Source organism: Mirounga angustirostris, unplaced genomic scaffold (genome assembly GCF_029215605.1).
Source record: "Mirounga angustirostris isolate CCGP_5_RB_7025 unplaced genomic scaffold, mMirAng1.0.hap1 SCAF_14, whole genome shotgun sequence".
In the NCBI taxonomy this organism is placed as follows: domain Eukaryota; kingdom Metazoa; phylum Chordata; class Mammalia; order Carnivora; family Phocidae; genus Mirounga; species Mirounga angustirostris.
Genome location: NW_026991722.1, coordinates 80,234,505 through 80,252,641, shown reverse-complemented (window position 1 = coordinate 80,252,641; position 18,137 = coordinate 80,234,505). Strand labels below are relative to the sequence as shown.

Here is an 18,137-nt window from a genome sequence, read left to right as displayed (position 1 = left end):
AACCCCAAGGGGAATTCTGAAGGTGACCTTCCGGAGCTGTCCATGATTTGGGGCCAGAAGACCAGGTTTCATACCCCTCCATCAGTCAGTCCTAGACCAGCCCACTCCCTGAAGTAGAAGCCACCCCCAAAGGGCCGATTGCTGAGGGTGCTCCCACCAGCTGGGGAACAGTTCCTGAGTCCTGGAGCAGATCCAGGTGGAGCATCTCCGCTTCCTCTCCACCCTGCCCCCAACACCTTTGTTCCCATCGTGGCTGCATCCATTGAGTGGGCCCCAAAGAAACTGTACCACCTTCACCCCCAGCCCTGCTTCCCTGTATACACAACCCTGAGGACCCTAAAAACCTAATTCCTAGCTGGCTTCAGACCCAGTTCCAAAAGGAAGGGGCCACGGGGCGCCTGGGTGGCTCAGTCGGTTAAGCGTCTGCCTTCGGCTTGGGTCATGATCCCAGGGTCCTGGGATCGAGCCCCGCATCGGGCTCCCTGCTCAGCAGGAAGCCTGCTTCTCCCTCTCCCACTCCCCCTGCTTGTGTTCCCTCTCTCACTGTCTCTCTCTGTCAAATAAATAAATAAAATCTTTAAAAAAAACAAATGGAAGGGGCCTCAAAAGCACTAAAAGGACAGATGAAGAGGAGCTGACCCCAAATGCCCTGACAGGGTGGTGAGTACAAAAGGATAAACTAGAGGGTGGGAGCCCCCAAGGCTTTGTCATGCCCTTCTGGACATGGCCATTTGGATGCTGTGACCATTTTGACATTCACGCCTATTTCCTGGCCAAAAAGCACAAACCGCCAGATAGCCTTTTAAATTACAAAATAATTTACCCAACTTCAGACATTCCCCACATACCATTCCTGCCTCCTGCACCCCATCCCTGAGCCTCAGGCCCAAGTTCAAATTTGAGATGCGGGTCAGAGATGGGGTAGGACCAGAGAACCCCGTCAGTATCCAGCTCTACCCTGCCCCACAGAAATTAACTAAAATAACAGCTAAGAGTGATTAAATGCCAGTCTTCATGGGAATACTTGGACATGTATAATTACTCTCTCTGATTTAAAACTTGGGAAACTGAGGCACAAGGAGATCAGGCAGTCTATGCAAGGTGAACATAACTAGTACATGTTAGAGGTAGAATTCAAACTCGGGACTGGTCAGCTCGAGAATCTGCATTCTTCATCACCTCCCAGTGCTACTGCTAAGAGCCCCAGGCTGTTGAAGTTCAAGTCCTGGCTCTGCCACTTCGTAGCTGTGCAACATTGGATGAATTACTCAACCTCTCTGTATCTTTCTTTCTTCACTGTCAGGTCGGCTGTGATTGTTTCAACTTCGTTGCATTGCAATAGGATTAAATGAATTAATATATTCGACACACATAGAACAGGATAGGATAAGATAGAATAGAATAGAATAATCCTATGTATGAGTAAATAAACTAACATCCAGCTTTGAGTGTTCTCAGCTTTTTTCTCCTACTGAAGCTTAAACGGCTCCCTCTTGATGTAATTTGCCATTTGCTGTTCAGCCCTGGGATCCTTAAGCCCCCTCAGACCACCTGTCATCACAGAAGACACTAATTTAAAAGCCAATTCCTGGGCTTCTCCCTCTACCTGCTCATTAGCGCTCGCTGGGGATAAGGTTTGACTTCGGAATTTTTAACCAGCACCGCCCCCACCCTCACCCACCCCCACCTGCACTGGAGTTTTGACAGGCCCAGCCTCCAGAGGTGGCTGGCAACAATTTAACATTTATATGCATCCTGACTGGGCTGGCTGCGTTGCCTGGCAACCAGGTGGAGGGGGGCAATCCCAGTTTACACCAAAACAGAACCTTCCCAACCACAAATCCAAAGGAGAAGGTGGGGGGAAACAAGTGGGGGAAGGGGAAGAATGGATTCTCTAGCGATTGCAAGTCAATATAGAATATGGGCCTCACAGTCAGTTAAATAGTAAAAATGCACTTTTTTCCCCCTTCATTGTACCCTTGGCAAAATCGCAGAGAGAACAAAACCAGGGGGAAAATTTACAATCGGTGGATCAATACAGAGCTTGGAACCCACATCACTAAAAGGAAATCACTTTAGCAATGGCCTCTGGAGGAAAATAAGATTAAGTTAATCAAATAGCAGACAATTAGGCCTGAGTAATTAGTAAAGTGATTTAAAAAAAACAACAACAAATCTTTTTGTACTGCTTGACTTGGGGATGGGGGGAAAGGAGGGGACTGGTGTCCTGGTCTCTCTGCCTCTCAGTTTTTTCCTCCTCTTGAACTCGGAGCTGATATTAGAAGCCTCGCTCTCCTAGCTTTTCCTTATGGTCTCCAAAAATTTGAGATCTTCAAGAGTTATGAGCCTTTCCTCTGCTCCCATTTCTGGTCTCACAGGGAAGCGGTGGGGAAAAGACACGAAGCACAGGAAAGCCTCTGAGTCCCACCATAAATTCAAGGTGTAGTATCTGTGGCCTCGATTAAACAGTATGCAGTAGTTGAATCAGTTTGGGTTTGAAGGCTTTGAAAGGAGTCGCTAAGGGAAATGCAGTTATTAGCAGAAAAGCTGCAGGCCAATCTGTGGGGAGAGAGACACCTGTTCCTTTTTCCTCCAAGCTGGTGGCTTCGCCTTCCTTGAAAAACACACACTGCCCCCAAACTGCCCTCTTGAAACATCTCTTTTAACCATCATGCATTTTCTACAAGGCATTCGGTGCCACCAGGGAGCAGGGGAGGAGGGCTAACCCCTCCAGCCAGCATTCAGCGCATGCTCTGGCCAGAGGCAGGCAGCCTTCTCAATCTCCGTGTCCTCCACCGATCCACGCAAAGCTTTGTCTGTGGGTTCCCCCCACCCCGATGGTTCTAAAGGCAGCTTTTACTTTCCTCCTGCCTAGCCTTTATTTCTGCAACTCCCCTTACCTGGAAAGCCCACCCTGCTCTTCCACCAATGCCAATCCCACTTCTCTTGCTGAGGGTTGGAGGCAAAATCGTCTTTTCAGCTGTCTGTACCAATCACTTGGCATATTGGGGGTATTGCTTTGCAATAGTATGCGCATGTTTTATCTGCCTCTATATATTTGTTACCTCTTGCCACTGAACTCTGAGTACCAACCAACGACATCATCTCCCTGGCACACTGCATTACTATAGCAGAGGTTGGGGTCATGTGGCTGTGAGCAACAGTTCTGCTGATTAGCTTTGTAAAACCCATCAGAGACTTCTGATACCCAGAGCAGGGAGATCGTAAGTTTGCTTTGTTTTAAGCCAGAACGTTGTGGTAATTTGTTACAGCAGCAATGGAAAACTGATACAAAATGAGCATTTAATATGCATTAGTTTCTGATTCCCCCCTGCTCTAGGGGAGAATAGGTTTCCTTGCCTCTTCCAGCTTGTAGAAGCTGCCCGCATTCTTTGGGTTATGACCAGCATCACTCCCCTCTGCCTTCATTGTCAACCTCCTCTCTCTGCCTCTGACCCTCCTGTCCCCCTCTCCTAAGGACCTCTGTGATTACATTGGGCTCACCCAGGTTGTCTAGGAAAATTTCCCCATCTCAAGATTCCTAACCTAATTAAAAGTCCCTTTTGCCATGTAAGGTAATTGTGGTACTGTGATTTAGAATAAAAAATATATATTTGGTCTTCACCCCCGTTTCTGGCACAAAGTTCCTAGAATCCTTGGAATTTCCTAAGTGATAAGAGGGATAAATTCTCGTTGTTCCTGTCACCACACCTGAGTTTATGTGAATGAATTGACTTATGAAAAGCACCTGAGGATGGGGACTGGTTGCCAGGGGAACCAACCACATGATCAAAGGGTTGGAACTTTCCCTCCCTTTCCTTCCCACCCTTCCTGACCTGCAGGGAGGTGGAATCAATCACCAGTGGCCGATAAGTCAATCAATCATGCCTTTGTAATGGGAGCCTCCAAAAAAACCCAAAAGGACGGGATTCGGAAGTATCCAGGTTGGTGAACACGTGGAGATTTGGGGAGAGTAGCATGCTCAAAAAGCATTGGAAGCTCTGAGGCCTCTTCCCCAAAGCTTGCCTTATGCATCTCATCCATCTGGCTGGTCCTGAGTTACATCCTTTTGTCATAAGCCGGTGATCAAGGAAGTAAAATGTTTCTGAGTTCTGTGAGTCATTCTAGCAAATTAATCAAACTGGTGAAGAGGTCGGGGGAACTTCTGATTTATAGCCAATCAGAACCACAGGTAACAACCTCTGCTTCTAAGTATCTGCTAAAGTGGGAGAGAGGGGGACAGTTTTATCAGTCTGAGCCCTGAACCCGTGGGGTCTCCAAGTAGACAATGTCAGAATTGGGTTGCATTGTAGGACACCCAACTAGTGTTGGAGGATTGCTTGGTGGTGTTGGAAGAAAACACACACCTCATAGTACAATCAGAGGCTCCAGGGATGTGAGAATATGAACGTGTTTGGGGGCCATTACTCAGCCTGCCTTAGTCTGCTCTCTAGCCCTAAAGATTCACGCCCACCCCCCCCACCCCCGCCCCGTGCAATTTACAACCAGCTGAACTGACTTGCATTTACGGGATTAATCCCTTATTCACTAGAAATATAATGAGGACCTACTACGTGTTGGGCCCTTTTGTAGACATTGGACGTCAACCAAGAGGTCTCACATTCTGTTGGAAGGCGAGAGACGGTAATTTTTTTGAAGGAGTATGTCATAATGATAAATGGTGATAAGTAACTTTGGAGAAAAACAGCAGAGTGACGGAGAGTTTACAGAAGGTGGTTGGGGAAGGTCTCATCAGCCCCGTGACTGAGGCGGCCTAAGGGAGCAAGCCCAGCATGCTTGGGGGGGGTAGGGGGTGCTCTTTGGTCTGAAGAAGTGTCTGTAGGATAGGGTGACACCCTCTCACATACCTTAGCCGTACATTCAGTAAATATCTGAGCAAAATCGGACAGAGGCCCTGCTGTCATGAAGGTCATCATTTTAGAAGAAGAGATGTGTTTCCCGTGGAGCTAATGAAGCTTAACTCCAGGGCCCCCTCACTTGGAAAGACCCTTTCAAGGCCCCTTCTTTTCTCATTCTACCCAAATGTGCCCCTGTTCATTTTTTTTTTTTTAAGATTTTATTGATTTATTTGACAGAGAGAGACACAGCGAGAGAGGGAACACAAGCAGGGGGAGTGGGAGAGGGAGAAGGAGAAGCAGGCTTCCCGCCGAACAGGGAGCCCGATGCGGGACTCGATCCCAGGATCCTGGGATCATGACCTGAGCCAAAGGCAGACGCTTAACGACTGAGCCACCCAGGCGCCCCAACCCCTGTTCATTTTTGAGTTCATCTTGATGCCTTCCTTTTCTAAAATAGGGCCTCCAAACAGTATAAACTTCAGGCCCCACGGAAGCTGGATCTGCCCATGCCGGTGAGTGAACCCAATAGTTCACACAATAGTTCACACAATAGTACAGTGTGTGTACTATGACAATTTGGGAGTGTGTAATGAATGGAAGGGGACCCCTTGAGGGCACAGTCCCCCCAGTGTGTGTTTCTGCGGACACGGTGCTTGAGTTGGGACATCTAAACTTGAGTTAGGAACTGGGAAGCCGGCCCTCCAGGAAAAAAAAAAAGAACGGAATTAACAAAGGCCCTCAGGTGGGACGGAGTCTGGGGAGATGGATCAGAAGAGAAAGAGTTTGTATACGTATTTTGAAGGCATTGAAGATGGTGAGGGCTGTGGGAATGGTCTCTCTAGTTAGGTCGTAGAGATCTCTTGGGAGAGGAATATTGAAACCCTCTAGCCAAAGATAACCAGACCTACACCATATGCGATGATCCACAAAGATGGGTTTATTCGCTTGCTGGGGCAGGGAGGGGGCATCCGGGGCCAGAGGGGATTAGGCTGGGATTTGGACTTGTGTTAGGTAATTTTAAGGAGGAGGTAGGGCTGTGGGGATTGGCTCTCTGTTCAATACAGTCGGCAGTTTGGGAAGAGGGTACTACGGGGTAAATTGTTCAGAAATTTCCCTGTTGCCCAAGCAGAAAGAGACTCCTTCCCTTTTTCCCTTCTTAGAGCATTTCCTTGAGAAACTGTGTGCGTGTAAATCTTTCCTCTGTCTCTTTGATATGTATGTAAATCTTTTGCTGTTTTTTTAATATGGTAGACTGTATGTAACAGAAAATTTACCGTTTAGCTATTTTTAAGTATACAATCCGATGGTATAAAGGACAATGGTGGGGGCGCCTGGGTGGCTCAGTCAGTTGAGCCTCCAACTCTTGGTTTCAGCTCAGGTCATGACCTCGGAGTCAGGAGCTTGAGCCCCGCATTGGGCTCCATGCTCAGAGGGGAGTCTGCTCCAGATTCTCTGCCCCTCCCTCTGCCCCTCCCCCCGCCCCCCGCATACTTTCTCTCTCTCTCTCTCTCTCTCAAATAAGTAAATAAATCTTAAATATAAAGGACAATGGTTTATAACTGTCGCCAGTATCTATTTCCAGAACATCCAGAACATTTTCTTTTTCTTTTTCTTTTTTTTTCAAGATTTTATTTATTTATTTAACAGAGACACAGCGAGAGAGGGAACACAAGCAGGGGGAGTGGGAGAGGGAGAACAGGCTTCCCACAGAGCAGGGAGCCTGATGTGGGGCTCGATCCCAGGACTCTGGGATCATAACCTGAGCCAAAGGCAGATGCTTAACGACTGAGCCACCCAGGCGCCCCCAGAACATTTTCTATCACCCGGAACAGAAACTCTATTACCATTAAGCAGTAACTCCCCATTGCCTCCTCCCTCCCAGGCCCGCCCATTAATCTACTTTCTAACTCTATGAATTTGCCTATTCTCGATGTTTCACATAAGTGGGATCATACAATATTTGTCCCTTGTGGCTGGCTTCTTTCACTTAGCATCATGTTTTCTTTTTTTTTTTTTTTTAAGATTTTATTTATTTATTTATTTGAGAGAGAGAGAGAGTGAGAGAGAAAGAGAGCGTGAGCAGGGGGAGGGGCGGAGGGAGAAGCAGAGTCCCTGCTGAGCAGAGAACCCGATATGGGACTCCATCCCAGGACCCTGGGATCATGACTGAGCTGAAGGCAGGTGCTTAACTGACTGAGCCACCCAGGCGTCCCCACAGATCTTTTTTAAGGGCTCATCAAGCCTCTTGCCAGTAGCACATCCCAGGAATGTTTTTTCCTTAGGGGCCTGAGGAGCCTCTTTGAAATGCAAATATCAAGGAAGATGGTGTCCCTAACTCCCTGGGACCGTGGGGGTTTAGCCTAAGCAACTTGTTCCAAGCTGTAACCACCTGCTTATCGTAAAGATGAGAAGTTTTATTATTTCCTTGAGACAAAGGCAATTATCCAGCACAATGTGTACCCCGATTACCAAGTGAGTTTAGGATGAACTAGGAAAGATGTGTCGGGTCTTTCTACCCAAGGACAAGTTAGCCTTAATCTTGAGAGCATGTTTGGGAGGCAGTACTTGGCTATATATGAAAAGCGTGGGATTTCTCTCCGTTTTGTAATCTCATTAGCAGATGACCCACGCTGTGCCTCAGGTCTAGTTTGCTTATTCACTATTAAGACCACTCTTTTCTAGAATTGTGGAGAGGCTTTTCTGGATTGGCAGGAGATTTTAATTTTTTTCTCCTGACGGTATCTTCGTCATCTTTGATCAGAAATGGGAGAAAGGAGGGGCACGTGGGTGGCTCAGTTGGTTAAGCAACCTGCTCTTGATCTCAGCTCAGGTCTTGATCTCAGGGTGGTGGGATTGAGCCCTGCATCGGGCTCTGTGCTGGCTGGGGATAATACTTAAAAAAAAGGGGTGGGGGTGAGAAGGAGGGCCTGGGTGGCATTGATAAGAAAACAATAGTTGTTCATGGGAACAGCTTGCCAATCCCCTGTGCAGCTATGGGGTCTGCCTTCTACCTAATGGGCTGAAAACTTTGGTTACCAAAGTCTGAGTGTCATTGGGGCTGATTTTCACATTCTCTGGGCCAGGGTGAAAGCCAGGGGAATATTTAGGGGCCATGCTGGGACATGGACTGGGACCATGGCTAAGGAAACAGAGAGAGAGACAGATTGATAACTATTAAGAGTGACCTTTTAGAGAAGAAAATTGTTTCCTTATCCCCCCCCCCCCCAAAAAAAAGAGTTTTCTCAAAGAAACTGAAGCAGAGAGAACATAACCTCTGTTTGGGCATTCAAGTATGGAGAGTGCTTCCCAGCACACTTAAGATCCCAACCCTCTTTCCAGGCCCTGTAGGATCTGACAGAGTTAAGTACGTGCTGTGCTTGAGAGCATGGAATCTGGAGCCACCACCTCATTCCAATTCAGAGCTGCCCAGCTGAGACCTTCCCCACTTCCTGGTCCACAAAATCAAGAGCACAAAAACAAGGTTGTTTTACACCCACTAAGTATTGGGTTTGTCATGCGGCAATAGTAACTGACATATATGCATTGTTTCATTTAATAGGAAGATCTGTTGTTATCCCCATTTTATAGAGGAGGAAACCAAGGCACAGAGGAATTAACCTCTATTGGTCATTCAGATGGAGATGGTGAGGGAGAAAGAGGTGCCAAGGATGGCCACAACTTCTAGTTTTGCAGAAATGGATGGATGGGTGGCCTTTCCTAAGGCAGGAACCACTGGGGGAGGGCAAGGAGAAGTTGCTGGAGGATGTGTGTTTTCTCCTGGACACATTGAGTTTTAGGGACCCAAAGGGAACGTCGGGTGAGCAGTTAGCTAAGCGAGTCTAGATCTCAGAGGAGTGAACTGGGCTGCAGAGAGAGTTGTGGGCATCAACCCAGAGATCAAGAAGAGTCCCATGCTCTCCTGACTAAGCCCACCAGGTGCTCCTAAAATTAAACATTTTAAGATGAACTATTCAGTGGCATTTAGTACATTCACAATGTTGTGCAACTACCACCTCCATCTAGTTCCAAAATATTGCCATCTCTCCAAAATAAAACCTGTACCCATGAAGCAGTATTTCCCCATCCCCCCACGACACACTTTTATCCAGCACCTTCCCTGTGTCCGGCTCTGTTCTATGCACTTTATCTCCATGTACTCACTGAATTCTCATGACAATCCCAGGAGGCCAGCATTCTTATTATTATCCCCATTTTACAGATGAGAAACTGTCCCTCAGAAAGTCTGACCTGCTCTAGCTAAACAGCTGGTTGGATAATGCAAATAAAAGACAATTATTGAGGATCTGCTATGTATGGGGCCTGAGCCAAGTCACGGGGCACCCACCCGTGAATCAAATACAGTCCTGATGCTGAAGTTGCTTCTGATCCAGCAGGAAAGACGAAGGTTGGACAGTTATAAATTAATTCAGTAAGTAACGACAAGACTGAAAAATGCTGGGAAGGAATCCTATGTGGGACAGTGGGGCTGAGGTGAGGGAAGGGAGGTCATCTGGAGAGGTTAAACTAAGGCCTGGAGGAAGAGGAGGAGTAGCTAGAAGGAGGACATTCTAACACAAAATATATTCCAGGCAGTGGGACCAGCATACCTGTGAAGGCCAGAAGTGGAAGGAAAGAGACCAGGCTGGCTGGGATGTGACTAGTGAAGGAAAGAATGGCTTCAGATAGATAAGGAGAGGTAAACAGGGGACTATCCCTTTGCAACAATGTTGGGGATTTCGGATTCATTTCTAAGGGCAATAGGGAGCCATGGATGGCTTAACACCATCCATTGAGAGTTAACTTTACAACTTCAATATTTTCAGGGCATTCTGATTTCCAAATTGGGGTGGGGGCCTTATTGAGCCTCCCATGTACTGACAGTAGACCCATCGTTCTATACCTATGTGTCCCCCCAACTGGACTTAGAGCTCTTGTGAGGCAAGGACACCATATCACTCACATCTGTATCCCCAGGGCACACAGCACAGGGCCCCGGGTTAAAAATAATAATATTTATTTGATATTTATTAATAATATAATTATTATTATTATTATTATTGGTGTAGGCACTGAATTACCCGGATGGTAATTCCTGCTTTAAGGGTTCAAAGCCAGGCTCTACCACTTTTTGTGTCTGTGACTTTGAACCAGTGACTCCCACCTTTATGAGCCTTGCTTTCCGTATTCCTAGAATGGGTATAATTACAGCACCCATCATAGAGGGCTCTAATAGAGGAGAAAGAAATGTAAAATGATCGGCACAGCCCCAACTCAAGAATATTTAGAGCGCAGTCAAGCAGAAGTCAAGCGGCTCTTTAGTACACGGGATTGTGAGCAAGTCCGTTTAGCTCCCCGATCCTCAGTTTCCCCATCTGTAACTCGGGGAGATAAGAGGTGATAGGGTTACTGGGAAGGACCGCTGAGCTCACGCACAGGAAGCGCTCCGGACACACAAGAAAGTTGGATGCTGCTATTACCGCGGGTTCGCAGCTCTCGGACCCACCGCGCAGTTGGCAAGAACCGGCTTCGCTCAGCCGGCCTCAGCCCGGGCCGAGGGGGTGTGGCCAAGAGCGCGGGCGGGGCGATCCGTGCGCCCGCCCCTCAAGGCGAGTGGGCGGGGCGAAGCGGGGCGCCCTGGCGCGCGCGCGCGGCGGGCCCAGGTACGCGGACAAGATGGCGGCGGCAGCGGTCGACAGCGCGATGGAGGTGGTGCCGGCGCTGGCGGAGGAGGCCGCGCCCGAGGCGGCGGGCCTCAGCTGCCTCGTCAACCTGCCCGGCGAGGTGCTGGAGTACATCCTGTGCAGCGGCTCGCTGACGGCCGCCGACATCGGCCGCGTCTCCAGCACCTGCCGGCGGCTGCGCGAGCTGTGCCAGAGTAGCGGGAAGGTGTGGAAGGAGCAGTTCCGGGTGAGGTGAGCCCGCCGCCCCGCCGCCCCGCCGCCCCGCCGCCCGCGCCCCCGCCCCGCGCCCCCCGGGCCCGGGCCTGGCCGGCCCACGCCGCCGCCTCCCTGCCCGCGCGCGGACCCTCTCCCCGGAGGCCACCCCCGGACCCCTGCCCGCGGACCGACAGACAAAGGCCTCCAGGCCGCCGGCTCCCCGGGCCCCTGGGGTCCACGCCGCGCGGACCCGCCGCTGCCCAAATTGCGCATCGGGAAGCGCCCGGCAGCCGGGGGCCCCCCAAAGAGGGTGACGACGGTAGGATCGCTGCTGATCCATCCTGCGCGCTTCTTTGTGCCCGACTCCGAGCTAAAATGTTTACATGGATCCGGCGATGCAGTGATCCTAACAGCCCTCGGAGGAAGCGGACGCAGCATTGCCCGGTTGCGGGCGGAGAGCACAGATTTCGGTGTGGGACCCCGGATGAATCTGGCCGTGGCACACTTGCCGTATGACCTTGGGGGGGGGGGGTAGCGACTTCCCTTTCTTTTGCGCCTCATTCATCGAGTTTACACGGTGATAATCAGACCTACCTTTTACTGCGGTTATTAAATGAGATGATGTGTAAGGAGCATTTATTTACACAGGGCCCGGCCCTTGGGAGGCGCGCGATCAATGTTAGCAGCCCTTGTCGTCACTATTATTGTTGTTGCAACTGTCCCCATTTTATAGATGGGGAGGGGAGACGGAGCATTCCTACTGCTACGCCAAGGTCACGCCGCGAGCTGCGTGCCGGGTGGAGATTTGAGCTAGGGTCACCGCCAGGGCCCCTGGTGCCACTAACTGCTTTCCCTGTTTCTCAAGGCTGTCTTTGGTTCGTGTGTCTGCCTTTGAGTCTCCGTTAAGCTGAGAGGGTGTTTCTCTCCTTGTAGGTGGCCTTCCCTTATGAAACACTACAGCCCCACCGACTACGTCAATTGGTTGGAGGAGTATAAAGTTCGGCAAAAAGCTGGGTTAGAAGCCCGGAAGATTGTAGCCTCATTCTCAAAGAGGTTCTTTTCAGAGCACGTAAGGATCCGTTGATGTAGCTCCCCGCTTTTGCCTGCTAGTGGTGTGTGTCTGGGTCTGTAGGCATTAGCTCATCCAGCTTTCTGATACTCCTTTTTCAGTTCTCTCACAATCCCTGACTCACTTAGATGGCCGCAAGAGTCATTGTGTCCTTTTCCTCCCATCCAACGACACGAAGCCATTTGTCCCTGCCAGCTTTACTTTTCTAAAGCCAGAGAGAGGATGGGGGTGGAGAGGGAGGGAGGGACCCGCAGCACAATGTAGAGGGAATCCAGATCAGCATTATTTTTCCTGGAGGAGGCTAAACATATTTTTCACAGCCCCCGCTTGAGGTAGGGGATCATCAGTGATCGAACACTACAGATTTCGTTTGCCCAGTTGCTTTCCCAGAAGGGTTGACAAAATTAATACGGTTTTTCTTCTCTGGCTTTGCAAGTTCTAACTAACCACTAGTGAATAGCATTGTTTCTTAAGGTAACAGAGGATTGGAAGCTATCTGTAAATCAGAAGTATTACTACCTCAGTTAAATTATCTTGCATTCATTATCCCTGAAAAGTTTTTTTTTTTTTTTTAATGTTGCTGAAATGCATGGGTTTTTGTAGTTGTTTTGTTTTCCCACAAAGCGTCTCAGAAGTTTCTATATTAGGTCATGATTCTTAACTTTTTGTAATTCCGGGAAGTAGTTCACACTGATATTTTAAATTTTTCTTTTTTTTTTTAAGATACTATTTATTTATTTGACAGAGAGATAGAGCCAGAGAGCACAAGCAAGTGAATGGCAGAGGGAGAGGGAGAAGCAGGCTCCCTACTGAGCAGGGAGCCCGATGCAACGCGGGGCCCAATTCCAGGACCCTGAAATCATGACCTGAGCCGAAGGCAGATGCTTAACCAACTGAGCCACCTAGGCACCCCTTAAATTTACTTCTGATTGAGGGCCTAGAAATAGAGCCAGTCTGATTGGGTTTGGGGTTTTTTGTTTGTTTTAAGTAAACTGTATGCCCAGTGTGGAGCCTGAACTTAGGACCCTGTGAGATCAAGAGTCGCATGCTCTGCTGAGTGAGCCAGCTAGGTGCCTCTGATTTATTTTACCATCCTGGTTTACTGAAGATTAATTCCTCTTTTCTTACTTTCTTCCTTTCTTTTTTAAGATTTTTTTTTTTTTTTTTAGATTTTATTTATTTGACAGAGACAGCGAGAGAGGGAACACAAACAAGGAGTGAGAGAGGGAGAAGCAGGCTTCCTTGGAGCAGGGTGCCTGATGAGGGGCTTGATCCCCGGACCCCAGGATCATAACCTGAGCCGAAGGCAGACGCTTAAGGACTGAGCCACCCAGGCGCCCCAAGATTTTATTTTTAAGTAATTTCTACACTCAGTATGGGGCTTGAACTTACAACCATAAGATCAAGAGTTGTATGCTCTCCTGACTGGGCTAGCGAGGAGGCACCCTGATTAATTCCTATTTTCTAATTTTAATTAATATTACTAAATGGAGTTCATACATGTGAATTGTTTTCAAGACTTTTCAAGTTTTGAAAGGGAAAATTTGAACTTTGGACAAATTTGAACTTACTCCCCTGTGGGGAATAAAACTAGATATACCCCATGTAATTCATTTCTTCCAGTCTGTCTGTCTTTCTCTCTCTCTTTCTTTCTTTTTTTCTTTCAGATTTTATTTATTTGAGAGAGAAAGAGAGAGCAGGAGCCAGAGTGAGAGCAAGCAGGTGGTTGGCGGGAGCAGGGATGACACAAGCTAATTCCAGACTAAGCGCAGAGCCGGACGTGGGTCTTGATCTCAGAACCCTGAGATCATGACCTGAGCCGAAATCAAGAGTGGGACGCTTAACTGACTGAGGAGCCCCTAGTGTAATTCATTTCTATAAATAAATTTTTGTTGATACTAAGATGGACAGAATTTCTGTTCTGTTCTGGATAAGCCATGCCCTGGCCAAAAGCATTCATATCAAATTTTAAAACTGGTACAAATGTGATTGCACACACATATATTTGGGTGCTAGATGTATTTGATGCACTTGGTCATGGGCTACTAATTTGCATCCTGTTTCTAGTCCAGCTGGTTTTGTGTGCATTTTTAACAGCCTGTGTGTTTGTCTAATAATGATGAATTACTGTATTTTTTCCTTAGCTCCTTCTTTCCCTGTACCACTGCCTAATTAGAAGTATGTCAAGGACTTTGAATATAGCAGGAATAGACTTAAGATTGATCTGTGGGCGGATGATTACTTTGGCTCAGGACCCTTATATTCGTGTGTTCTCTGCATGCACACAGGTTGACATGAAATTTCCTAACTACTTTCAAAACAAAATGGGAGAAGTAATAGAATTTTAAAGCTTATTGGTACCACCACCTCAATTTACAGAGGAGAAAATAGGCCCAGTGGGTTAAGTGAGTTGCCCAAAGTACTAGGCTTCTCTCTGGTCCTCTGCTCCTGCTTGAGTACAGCATAAATTGCGTGAAATCACTGTTGTAAATTACGATATTTTGTATTTCTAATCCTTGTTTCAGAGCTATTTTTCTTCACATTAGAACTCTGAGTAATTTCAGAAATTCCAGACTATGAAAATATAATTAATTTACAACTGGGGCTGTAAGATCTGAACAAATTATTGTTACTCCACATGTTACTTTCCACCCATGGTGGGTGGTGCAGGATAGTGTAGGACAGCTGTTAGCACTTCCATGCACATGAGCATCATTGTTTGCAACTCAGATTTGTGTGTGAGAGTGACAGATTATTGCCTGTTATTGAGGCCTGTTTGTATATGTCTTCTTCATAGGTCCCTTGTAACGGTTTTAGTGACATTGAGAATCTTGAGGGACCAGAGATATTTTTTGAGGATGAATTGGTGTGTATCCTAAATATGGAAGGAAGGTAAGTCATACGTTTTAGCAGGGATTGTTTTTTGTTCATTCTAATAATGCCCAGAATTAACTGCTATAATTTGTATGGGGCTCAGCCCTGGGATATGTTTTCCAAATATTTCATGTCTTGCCATCGTTATATATATATATATTTTTAAAGATTTTATTTATTTATTTGAGACAGAATGAGAGAGAGAGAGCACATGAGAGGGGGGAGGGTCAGAGGCAGAAGCAGGCTCCCCGCCGAGCAGGGAGCCTGATGCGGGACTCGATCCAGGGACTCCAGGATCATGACCTGAGCCGAAGGCAGTCGCTTAACCAACTGAGCCACCCAGGCGCCCGCCATCGTTATATTTTTGAAAAATTCTGTGTAAGTAATGTAAATACCCTGAGACAATGGATATTTAAAGAAACCTTGCAAAAATCCTTTTGGAAGGAAAAGAGAATTAGTATTTATTCCTGGTATGGGTCAAACACTGTGCTCGGCACTCGTATCTGTTACGTAATTTAGTAATATAAACTACCCTTCCTTTATGACCTTTCCACCTACCATCACCAAATTTGTCTGTTATGGATTGAATTTTTTTCTTAATTTCTTAGGCATGTTTTAATTTAATGGAGGATTTTCTTATGATTTCTGAATTTTGTTAAGAAATGATCTTACTTTGGCCTTGAACATTATTGGTATCTGATTGAACCTTTCCTTTATCTCTCCTGATCAAGAAGAATCCATCGTCTCTTGTTTGTTGTTTAAAAATTTTTATGCCTCATATGTTCTGCTGTGAAAGTTAATTTCCAGTTTACCTAAAAGATGACTTGGCTTCCAGTTTAACATACCTATGAAAAAGATTTTCTGCCCTAAAAGTTCTGGAAACTATTAGTAATAGAAGATAAGAAGGCTAGCTTAGCATCTTCCTTAGAGCTTATTGTGCGATAGTTCACGAACAAGGCATAGGATATTTTTCTTGTTTTTAAAGAGGTTTAGGAGAGAAAACTATCTATCAGGAACAACTGTAGGGGAGAGGTAAGATGTGCCACTGTTCTAGGCCTTGGATGAGTTCAGATGCAGAGGTCATTTTTCTGTTTCTGTTTTGGTTTATCTATAAATGAATTGAAGTATGATCTAATAGTATTGTGCAGCCTTAAAAATAAAAGCTGACCTGTCTTTTTTACATATGTGTGAGTATACTTTCAAATACTAAACATAATGTCATATATACTAAGTTTATTGGTTGTTTTAGTTTTGATTTGATGTTGAGTGCAGACTTTTTTTCTTGCTTATGCTCTCCCCACTCCCTCCACTTGCATTGGCTTTCCCTGCCCCACCCCTGTAATTAATGAAGACAGCTTAGCCTATGTTCTAACGTGCTGATACACATCGATATATATGGGGATGGAGGGAGATCATTTATTTCACAGAATTGTGATCATAAAATAGGTGCTTTTTTTTTATCTTTTTTTTTCATTTAGCATTACCTTGTGGAAATCTAATCAACTGATAAAAAGTCAAATTCATTTTATTAATGGCTGTATACTGTTTTACAGTACATACTGTAATTTATTTAACTATCCCACTGTTGATGAGCAACCACTTTCTTCTCCATCTTATGTTATTGTGGAGGGTGATGTTTTTTGTGGTCTCATTTCTAAGTAATAGGTTCCTGGGAATGAGTGTCTGAGGTCAGACTATAGAATGTTATCGAAAAACATAAAAGATAGCATGTCCTTGACTGGGGAGACTTACTATTACAAAAATGTCATTCTTCTAAAATTAACACATAACCCTAGTGCCATTCCAATTAGGATCCAAAAAGAGTTTTGGGACAGGAGTTTTTTGCTTTAATTGGATAATACTGTCAAAAAATATGTCAAGAAGAATAAATTCACTAGATGAGCCAGAAAAAAAACAATTTTTAAATGATCACATTGTAAAACTTGCATCACTAGGTAATAGGACATAGATGAAGCTAGCTAGCTGTAACTGAAACAGTGTTTAAATAGGAGTTGAGAACTACATCAGTGACAAAGAATAATTCAGAAACGTGTCCCAGCATAAAAGATAATTTAATATATGTAAAGTCAGAGGGAAAAAGGTGGCCTATTTAATGGTTGTTATTGGAAATAGCTGAATGTTCATCTGGAAGAAAGTAAAACTGACATGATGTACAAAAATTAAGTTCCAAAAGATTAAATAACCTAAATTTTAAAATTATCACAATGAAAATCCATTAATAAAATAGCAGACTTTGTGTCTAATCTAGGGAGACCTACTTAACTAAGATTAATGAGACCAAAGCAACACAAGAATATAGACAGAGTTTTGCAATAAAAAATAAACTTCCTTTTGACCAAAGAAACTATAAAGAACATCAATAGAATTCTTAAAATTCCTAAGAAGAAATTGAAAAAGATGCAAAAGAGGAGGACATTCACAGAGGAGCAGATCCAAAGGGCTGAGAATCCTGTAGATCTTTAAATTCACTCTGCAAAGAAATGTTACATAACAACGAAATACTGTTTTTTTTTTTTACTTAGATTGGCAAACATGACTAAATATGCCCAGCCAGTTAAAAAAAAGCATAGTTACAATCTTTTTAAAAATGAGTGTCACAGATATGTCACCTCTTGGCCTGACACACATATTGAGCCTAAGACAGGGTTATTTTTAAATGAGAGGGAATACTTATATTTGTAAATATTTTGGGATGCTGGTGTTCTTGAAGGACCCTGTTTGTATTCATTCCTGGCAAATGCTTATTGTGCAAATATGGAAAGCATAGGAAGGAAGGATAGTTTTCCATAAATGCTGAAGCACCAATCTCTGGATATTTGAAAACAGATTGCATTTATGGTGTTCTTTGTGATCTTTAAAAAGAGTACATCTACAATAAAGATTTGAAACAAGATATTAAAAATGGCATGTGCTGTACCTGAGAAAATGACCCAGAGTGACCATCACTGAGACATATTTCAGTAAACCTACTGGATTTTAAAGACAGAAAAGTCTTTTGGGCATCCAACCAAAAAAGATGAAGTCACTTATAAGGTTAAGAGAATCAGAATATCGTCAGACTTTTCGACAATTGCTCTATGTCAGAGGGAAAAAGAGTAATATATTTAAGATGCTCAAGGATCAGAAATGTCAGCCAAGGATTTCTATATCCAGCCAAACTGACTTCCAAGTATAAAGGCTGCAGACAAACTTACCAACTTGCGAGGACTCCGGGACTTTTGAGCCCTTCGTGAGAAATGTGCTAGAAAATGAGCTTCAAACAACCAAAACAACCAGAGAGACACTGACACAGGACTAATGGTGAGCATTAAATACGTATTTACTTGTAGAGTTAAATCCAAGTGACAGTTAATAGGGTAAAAAGTATTGTATGTAATGGCCTTTTCAACATAGATCTAGTACAGTTGTTTAAAGAAATGAGCAGAGAATAGGGGAGAA

General features: G+C 45.4%; 1 protein-coding gene across 7 annotated transcripts in view; it reads left to right on the top strand.

Annotated features, from left to right (window-relative positions):
• Positions 1-10,498: 10,498 nt before the first annotated feature.
• The window catches only part of FBXO21 (F-box protein 21), a 46,525-nt gene continuing 38,886 nt past the window's right edge, over positions 10,499-18,137 (top strand). For 2 of the 7 annotated variants that reach the window (XM_064578454.1, XM_064578453.1), the window contains exons 1-3: positions 10,500-10,771; positions 11,669-11,804; positions 14,602-14,696. In XM_064578454.1, coding sequence (XP_064434524.1) covers positions 10,533-10,771; positions 11,669-11,804; positions 14,602-14,696 — 470 coding nt within the window. In that variant the 5' untranslated portion in view covers positions 10,500-10,532. Of the gene's footprint in view, positions 10,772-11,668; positions 11,805-14,601; positions 14,697-17,861; positions 18,000-18,137 lie in introns of those variants that run through there. The other 5 variants (XM_045887550.3, XM_045887549.3, XM_064578457.1 and 2 more) reach the window with 3 other exon arrangements.